The following is a 9,546-nucleotide window of genomic DNA, read 5'->3' on the forward strand; positions in this document are numbered from 1 at the left end:
TCATCGCAGTGATGGGCAGGGCTGCGTGAATAGCGGAGTGCCAGGTGCTAAGCTGGACGTTGCAATAGGAAGAAATACATTTCTATCACTTTCAGCCTTTTTCATTGTCTGCCATATAATGACCTATTTACTCTTTGTTCAGTACAGCCTGTTTTTAGCCTGTCTAACCTACTGAAACAGTGAACGTGATCTCCTTAGACGCCAGCGCCAAGCCAATATATAATGACTACTTGCATATTTTCCTGCAATGTTCGAAAAAAATCATTTCAACTCATCTAGGGGTGAGCAACTAATCTTTGCCTTCATCCCAAGTTGGCACATGACAACTGAAATTTTAAAGGGGCAGTCCACTCAATAATCATGTTTCAGTTTTTGGTAGATGTCGTAGAGTTTAAGTAGATTTGAACCTAAACACTGAAATCTGATGTTTGATTTAAAGTAGATGTGAAGCCAACCACTGAAATCTCAGATAAGCTTTACATGTGTAGGTAAACCCTCACCTTGTAAAAAAAACAAAATTCAGTTTAAAGAGATTCTAAGGCTCTGTTCACACCTAGGCGTATATACGCCTGAAGCGCGACGCCGCAGCAGCCCCTAAGACGCTGGAGGGATGATTTTACATTGCCCTCTATGGAGATGGTTCACATCTCCACGCCTGCCGCCTGCCGCCTGCCGCCTGCCGCCTGAAAACAAGTCCCGGACCTTTTTTTCAGGCGGCTTTCGGCGTTCGGCATAGGATATGTGGACCTGGGGGTAAGCTGCATTCACAATCGCGGCGGTTTGACGCCGCAAATCGCGGTACAAAACGCTGCAATTTGTCGCCGCAAATCGCGGTACAAAACGCTGCAATTTGTCGCCACAATTCGCGGGACAAAACGCCGCGATTAGGTACGCCAAGGTGTGAATGCAGCCTAAAGGCACAAGTTTTTTTTACCTTTATGCATTCTCTGTGTATCAGCCCCCCTAAAACTTACCTGAGCTCCATCGTGATCCAGGGATGTGCACGAGAGCCTCGGCTCTCCAGGGATTCTCCCTCCATATTGGCTGAGACTGCAGCCAGAGCCAATGGCTCCTGCTACTGTCAATCACAGACAGTGAGCCAATGAGGAAAGAGAGGGGTGAGGCCGAGCCACAACTCTGCATGTGAATGGACATGCAGAGCCTGCTTGGGTGCCCCCATTGCAAGCTGTTTGTTCTGGGGGCAATGGACAGAAGGGAGAGGCCAGGAGCGCCGGCGAGGGACCCGAGAAGAGGAGGATCTGGGCTGCTCTTTGCAAAACCATTGCACAGGGCAGGTAAGTATAACATGTTTGTTATTAAAAATATCACTTTAATATCACTTTAAATATAAAAAGAAGGCAATTAAATTAGGGCTCCGCTGCTGGGGGACACCAGATGTAAAGGAGGGCTCCGCTGCTGGGGGACACCAGATGTAAATTAGGGCTCCGCTGCTGGGGGACCCCAGATGTAAAGGAGGGCTCCGCTGCTGGGGGACACCAGATGTAAAGGAGGGCTCCGCTGCCAGGGACACCAGATGTGAAGGAGGGCTCCGCTGCTGGGGGACACCAGATGTAAATTAGGGCTCCGCTGCCAGGGACACCAGATGTAAAGGAGGGCTCTGCTGTTGGGGGACACCAGATGTAAAGGAGGGCTCCGCTGCTGGGGGACACCAGATGTAAATTAGGGCTCCGCTGCTGGGGGACCCCAGATGTAAAGGAGGGCTCCGCTGCTGGGGGACACCAGATGTAAAGGAGGGCTCCGCTGCCAGGGACACCAGATGTGAAGGAGGGCTCCGCTGCTGGGGGACACCAGATGTAAATTAGGGCTCCACTGCCAGGGACACCAGATGTAAAGGAGGGCTCCGCTGCCAGGGACACCAGATGTAAAGGAGGGCTCCGCTGCTGGGGGAAATCAGATGTAAAAGAGGGCTCCGCTGCTGGGGGAAATCAGATGTAAAGGAGGGCTCCGCTGCTGGGGGACACCAGATGTAAATTAGGGCTCCACTGCCAGGGACACCAGTTTTAAAAGAGGGCTCCACTGCTGGGGACACCAGATGTAAAGGAGGACTCCGTTGCCAGGGACACAGATCTGTAAGGAGGGCTCCACTGCTGGGGACACCAGATGTAAAGGAGGACTCCGTTGCCAGGGACACAGATCTGTAAGGAGGGCTCTGCTGCTGGGGACACCAGATGTAAAGGAGGACTCCGTTGCCAGGGACACAGATCTGTAAGGAGGGCTCTGCTGCTGGGGACACCAGATGTAAAGGAGGACTCCGTTGCCAGGGACACAGATCTGTAAGGAGGGGCTCTGCTTCTGGGGGCACCTGATGTAAGGATGGACTCTGCTGGGGACACCTGATGTAAGGACGGACTCTGCTGGGGACATCTGATGTAAGGACGGACTCTGCTGGGGGCATCTGGTGGCAGGCCACGTGGCAGGTGACATGCTTAGGGGTCCCACTGATTCGGCATTATGCTGGGGAACACAGATCTGTAAGGAGGGCTCTGCTGCCGGGGACACCAGATGTAAAGGAGGGCTCTGTTGCCAGGGACACAGATCTGTAAGGAGGGGCTCTGCTTCTGGGGGCACCTGATGTAAGGATGGACTCTGCTGGGGACACCTGATGTAAGGACGGACTCTGCTGGGGACACCTGATGTAAGGACGGACTCTGCTGGGGGCACCTGATGGCATCTGGTGGTAGGTGACATGCTTAGGGGTCCCACCGATTCGGCATTATGGTGAGTTGAATGATTTAATTCTATATTACAATGTAATAATAGAAATAATGTGCTTCAATCATCCTGACACCATAACAACCATTGTGCCATGATGATTGAAGCGCTAACATCAGGTGTTTGGAGTATCTATATCTGCTGATTTGTTAAACTCTGGAATACACATATTTCTATTGTGGTGTAGGATCTGGGCCTGCTATCCATCCATCCCTCTTTCCTTCTCTCCCTCTCCATCCCTCATTCATCTCAGACTCTAACCACACCCCTTCCGAGCCACTCCCATTTAAGCCACACCCACTATTCCGCATAAACCACACCCATTTTTCGCTGCGACGCGCATCGCGCCCAACATTTTTCTGTTACACTATACAGTGCTTACAAACGAATGCCCCGCCCCCTAATTATAAAAAGGTTCTGCCTACATGCAAAAAAGTGTCCCGATTATTTATTTACAATGTTGGCAACTATGGGTAAGGCACACTCTAGATCAGGGGTCCTCAAACTACGGCCCGCGGGCCAAATGCGGCCCGCGGAGTATATTTAACCAACCCACCCTGACATGCACGGCAGGTTGTAACACAGCGGTCCCGCTGTGTCACAGAGCTCAGTTCGGGCACGCTGTTCAGGCATGCTGTGATAGGTCTAGGAGAAGGAGGGCGGGACTTTTATCACAGCGCGCCCGAACTGTTAACACTGTGAGCTTCGTGACACAGCGGGACCGTGACACAGCAGCAGTTTGGCACAGTAAGACTTTGAGGGGCTTACGATGGTGAGGTGAGGGGGGCTTGCAATGGTGAGGGGGGTTGCAATGAGGGGCTGATAAAGATGTAATGATGATGGTGGGGGGGGCTTGCAATGAGGGTCTTGCGATGGTGAGGGGGGGTTGCAATGAGGGGCTGATAAAGATGTTATGATGATGGGGGGGCTTACAATGATGATTGTTCTGTTTCAAGCATCGGTTGTACCTGTGACAAGCTTCTTGTAGACCCAGTCTGTAAGGTTGAATGATGACTTTAACAGACAGCTTACTCAATGAATAAAGACTCCAGAGGTGTTTTCCAATGCTTCTTTATGCTTCAAGGTAACAAGGATATAAACATAGAGGCTTTTCCATAGGTAAATTTCCAATGAAGATACACAGCTCCCACACTCTGCAGACTTTTCAAGCAACTAAGCAAAGATGGGGTTTAGAGCAGGAAATGGTGGGTGGGAGCAACCAAACTAGTCATAACATAATAACATAACATGTAATAACTGCTAGACAGTAAAAGCTGCGTGACAGCACACTCCCCGCCTGGTATCGTGAGATACCACTATACTCTGTTTTCTTTTACATATTATTAACATTGCATACATTAACATGCTATCTAGCCTTCTCAAGTCTATAAGCTAGCTATATTAAAGGTCCTAAGTGGCTCCTTCACATAACACTGAATCAGAATTTTTGGAAGCAGGCATTATTAGGACTGTCTCTGTGACTGGTCTCAGGAAGGTTTTTGAAGCCCCATCCTTAACGATCCTGACTTCCACACTTCGGAATCTCTTCCATCATCACTGGTGATGGCCTTTGTAATAAGTCCAACCGGCCACTGAATTCGGTGAACTTGCTGGTCTTTTAGCAGGTTTGACTTATTTAGTCGTCCACCGACTCGAAGCATGCCTTCATGGTCGATTATTGGATTCAGTTTGAGTAGTGGGCTACTCTTTGAGACTGGTCTATTGCCTCTCAAGCATTTAATCTTTTCTGCAAAGACTTCTTCTTGCACAAGACGTATGATGAATAATTCTGCGTTCTCATACTCTAACGCATTGGGTGACTCCTTGCAAGTGTGCCATCCATGACAATATGATGTCTGATTGGGCTTGCGGAAAGTCTGGGCAATATGTCTCAATCTTGTTATAGTCTTGACCAATCTTTTCCAAGAAGAGAAACGTTTAAAGCGTCTCGCTTCCAACTTTCTTCTTGAGCAGATGTTGGAACTCAATGTTATCACTTCAGGGCGGATTTCTGGATCAGTATCTGGATCCACCAGGTGGAAATCGATATCTTCTTTTGAGTTTGTAGAAGACTGGTCCAATAAAAACTTGGGTCCTGAAAACCAAATGGTTTGTGTGAGGACAACTGCTGACACTGACCTCGTTGCAATGTCTGCGGGATTCAAACCAGTTGGGACATAGTTCCATTGTTCAGGTCTACTGACTTTTCTTATTCGCTCTACCCTGTTAGCCACATACACGTAGAACCTCCTTACGCTGTTGCATATGTAGCCAAGTACGACCTTGCTGTCGGTGTAGTACTTAACCTGATCAATTTCAGAGTCCATTTCATTTTGCAGGAATTCTGCGACTTCGACAGCTAGGGTTGCGCCACACAATTCTAATCTTGGAATAGTGTGAGCAGGTTTTGGAGCTAACTTGGCTCTTCCTAGTAGAAAACCGACATAGGATGTCCTGGAGGGATCTATGATCTTGAGATAAGCCACAGCCGCTATAGCCTCGGAAGATGCATCGCAAAAGACGTGAATCTCTTTCCTCAGACTTCTTGAAGTTGAAGTGGGTGAATAGCAGCGTGGGATATTAAGTTCTTTCAGCACTTTCATGGAGTTTCTCCATTTCTCCCATTTAGGCAACAGGTCTGGTGCTGGTTCAGCGTGAAGGTTATCTAAAATCTTCTGCATAAATGCTAGAAAGTGCTCTTGCATCTCTGGTTTGTTACAGAGAGTTTTCTTACATGCAGCAAATCTGGTTAAAGCTTGTCCTCGATTGTTAGGGAGAGTAAGCCTTGGTACTCGGAAGGGTAGTGGAGCTACCCAACTGTTGGAATTGTCCTTGAAGAACTCTTCATCCATAATCTTGATGAACTCCTTGTCTTCGACTGAAGGGGCAATCTTGTCATCGCAAGTAATCTGGTACACTGAATCGCCAAGGTCCTTCTGAGAAGTGAGCTTGCAGTTTATACCTTGGAGTGCTTGATATGGAACTTCGTTTTTAAAATCAAGTCTTTTCTTCGCATAATAATGCAATGGACATTTCATCGACCGATAGGCAACATTGGTTTTGTAGGAAGCTACATCCAAGAGCTTGTGAGATTGGTCTAAACAGACTTCTCCTATTATCACCCATCCAAGATCAAGTTTCTGGGCCTGAGGAGCATCGTCTGGACCGTTACATAACTCTCTTATTTTATGGACTCTAGGAACGTCTCTCCCTAGTAGAATCAAGATCTTAACATCCTTGTTAAGTGGTGGAATGTAGTCAGCAATGTGGCTTAAATGGGGGTAATGACGTGCAGCCTCTGGTGTGGGGATTTCTTCTCTGTTGTTCGGTAGCTGATCACATTCGATTAGAGTTGGAAGAGGAAACTCTATGTCCTCATATTCTGATGCCACAATGAAGCCATGGGCTCTTCTTCCAGAAGTATTGATCTTTCCTGCACATGTCTGCAAGGTATAGGACCAGGCCTCTCCATGAATGTTGAATAGGTCAAAGAATTCTGGACTGGCCAATGAGCGATTGCTCTGATCGTCGAGTATGGCATACATTTTTATGGAATTTTGTGGGCATCCTTCAGGAAAAACCCTTACAAGACATATCTTGCTACAAGACTTGCTATGAAGCCCTTCTCCACATACCTCTGTACACCTTGTGGTTACGGGGTTGGCATGTTGCTCAGTTCTCTCCCCGCCATCATCTGATGTAGGCTTGGGGTTGCTGCCGGGTGAAGGTTTCCTTTTGAACAGGTCTGCATGAAGAGCGTCTACATGTTTGGCACTGTTACACAGAGAACATCTGATGGTGATCTTACAGTCTCTTGCTAAATGATCGGAGGATGCACAACACTTGAAACAGATATTATGCTCTTTGAGAAATGACTTGCGTTCTTCAATAGGCTTATCCTTAAATGCACGGCATTTGGAGAGAGAATGTGGCGCATTATGGATAGGACACTGTTGATTGAGATTGCTTGCCTTAATGCCTGTAGCCAAGACGTTGGATGCTACCTCTGTCTTCCTCACGGCAATAGGATACTTTAAATCCTTGAACTTACTGTTGGTGGCAATACCCCTTGAGGTGGTTAAAGGAGTGGTGGTTGTATCTGGATAGAAGAAGCTTGGGTCATTCTTGGATTTTGCAACCTTCCGCACGAACTCTGCAAAATAAGAAAAGGGAGGGAAGGAAACATGATGTTCATACTTATATTTTGATCCTACACTAGTCCACTTTCCCTGAAGATAACTAGGCAACCTTGCTACAATAGGATTCACGCCCTGAGCAGTGTCTAAATAGCTAAGACCTGGTAAACTAGGATCTAACTTAGCAATTTCAAGTTCATGAAGGAGGTCGCCTAACTCTCTAAGCTTATGATTGTCCTTAACAGAGATCTTAGGAAAGTCGTTTAGTCTCTGGAATAAGGCAGATTCAATGACTTCGGGACTCCCATAGTCTTGATCTAGACGTTCCCAGGCAGCATCAAGGCTTGCGTTAAAGTTATAGATGTAAACAGATTTAAGTCTCTTTACTTGTTCTGAAGATTGTCGCCCCGAATACTTTATTAGTAAATCGAGTTCTGCTTGAGGTTCAACGGGCAAGCTCTTGATTACCGCCTTAAATGTAGATCTCCAACTCCTGTAGTTCTCTGGGCGGTCATCAAATTTATACAGTCCAGTTGTGATCAATTCTTGTAAAGCCATACTCTTGCTGAGCTCCGTAGCGTTGATGCTTTCAGTTTTTATAGCCACCGGGCATACTGATGGTGCGCCGACTTGAGCCATGGTTGGTATCTGAAGTTGGCTGGTTGGTGGAGCGAAAGGTGTTGCAGATGGGTTCAATCTAGGTAAGGGTCTGACGTCTGAAGGTCTCTGAGCATTTGAAGTTGAAGAGAACTGTATCACAGGGGTCATAGAGTTCATCCTGTAGTCTTTTGCTGTACCCTTGTAATCTCTATTCGCATAGGGTTGCGGTGGCACGTGAGCCGCGTAGGTTGACTCACTTGATTTTGTGACATGCGGTAGTTGCGGAGTGTCTCTGTTAGCAGGTGTGTCTAGTTGACCAGCTTGATTTTGTGACACGTTGCCTTCTGGTCCACATGCTGGATGATTATGAGAAAAATCTCCAACTGTAGGTGGGACTGTGATGTCGTGGTTCTGGCTTAAGACGAACTGTAGGGTCCTTTCAATGGGGTCTTGACAAGCAGCCAAGCTGGGACAAGCTGCTCCTTCTTCTTCCAATAGGGCTTGTTCCAAGACGAATAATTCCGCCAATGCTACTTCCTTTTCTTTACTCTTCTGAAGGATTTCTAGCTGAGCCTCTAGCTGAGCCTCTGTTTCTGCTTGAATGCGTTTAGCTTCTGCTTTGATGGCTGCTTCTCTTTCAGAGCAGGCGGCTTGAACCTGGGCTGCTGCGACCTTCTGGCGAGCTTTGACTATTTGGTCGCTCAGTGTTGACCTTACAGAGCAGGACCGCAGTGACTTAGAAGAGGATTTATGATAGGAGCGGGCAGATCTAGAAGATTTTCCTGAGTGTCTGGAAGAAGCAGATTTACAGGATGTAGTTTCATGTAGCTGTGCTAATCTACCTTCTATCTGTGCCTTTGCTTCAAGATATGTGCTATGCCTCTGCTGGTCAGTAGAAGTAAAGTCCTTTAATTCCACTGCGGCTTCCTCCATGCTGGAATGTGACAATAGGGAATAGAACTTTTCAGAAAGTCTTTTATAATTCTCAAATGCCTTCTTAACCCTTGAGAGAGCAGTGTTCAATTGCTCAGGATTGTTGCTAGTTTCATTAGCGTTTTTTATACAACTTAAAGTCTTATGCCATAATGCAGTCAGGTTACTAGATGTTTCTTCCTTACTTGCTTCATAAACCTCTTTTGCCTTCAAGGATGGATGAGGGCCTCTAGCGGGACGAGCAGAATAAAGTAAGGAGTCTGCTTTATCTTGGTTAAATGCAGGTGATTCTGTGGGATCTCTGTCAGACATAATGACAAGTACTGTAGTTTTGGTGTCTTGTTACAAATCTGCCAGAGCTGAGCTCTGTAGTGACTTCTGATATTAGGCAGATTGAACTGAGGAGCTGGATATTTGTGACATCTAGTGCTGCAACTGTTTCAGACTGGATGGCTTAGCTCACTATCACTTTATACAGGCAGGAATACACAGTTATTTCAGTAGATTCAGGTATTGGATTCACAACCAAAAACAGCTTGACAGTGATAAATCCTAGGGACTTGATGAAGCTATGATACAGTCTTTGAGCAGTTATGGAGCATTGAGTAGAAGGCTGGCTTCATACACAGAGTAATGCTTCCGGTGGCTGCAGCAGTGGCACACAGGCCTAACTCTCAGTTCACAGCCTGCAGATGGTATCCTGTGTTAGGATGTTTGTTCTTCACACACACATGTGGTTACTCACGTTTCTGAAGCTGCAGAGATAGCTGTGTGATGGATTCTTTTGGAAATTTACTGTTCTGTTTCAAGCATCGGTTGTACCTGTGACAAGCTTCTTGTAGACCCAGTCTGTAAGGATGTATGCAGCAGGTTGAATGATGACTTTAACAGACAGCTTACTCAATGAATAAAGACTCCAGAGGTGTTTTCCAATGCTTCTTTATGCTTCAAGGTAACAAGGATATAAACATAGAGGCTTTTCCATAGGTAAATTTCCAATGAAGATACACAGCTCCCACACTCTGCACTTTTCAAGCAACTAAGCAAAGATGGGGTTTAGAGCAGGAAATGGTGGGTGGGAGCAACCAAACTAGTCAGAACAGCAGGGGGGTAAGGATCATACCAAATAACATAATAACATAAC

The 9,546-nt window shown here is 46.7% G+C and overlaps 1 protein-coding gene across 1 annotated transcript; it reads right to left on the reverse strand.

Annotated features, from left to right (window-relative positions):
- Positions 1-4,015: 4,015 nt before the first annotated feature.
- Positions 4,016-9,292, reverse strand: LOC120939882. The gene is made up of 2 exons (XM_040352296.1): positions 8,088-9,292; positions 4,016-8,042 (listed from the first exon to the last, which is right to left on the reverse strand). Exons 1-2 carry the CDS (start codon positions 8,712-8,714, stop codon positions 4,221-4,223), a joined length of 4,449 nt encoding a protein of 1,482 aa, XP_040208230.1. The 5' UTR covers positions 8,715-9,292; the 3' UTR covers positions 4,016-4,220.
- Positions 9,293-9,546: the final 254 nt, after the last annotated feature.

This window comes from Rana temporaria, chromosome 5 (genome assembly GCF_905171775.1).
Source record: "Rana temporaria chromosome 5, aRanTem1.1, whole genome shotgun sequence".
In the NCBI taxonomy this organism is placed as follows: domain Eukaryota; kingdom Metazoa; phylum Chordata; class Amphibia; order Anura; family Ranidae; genus Rana; species Rana temporaria.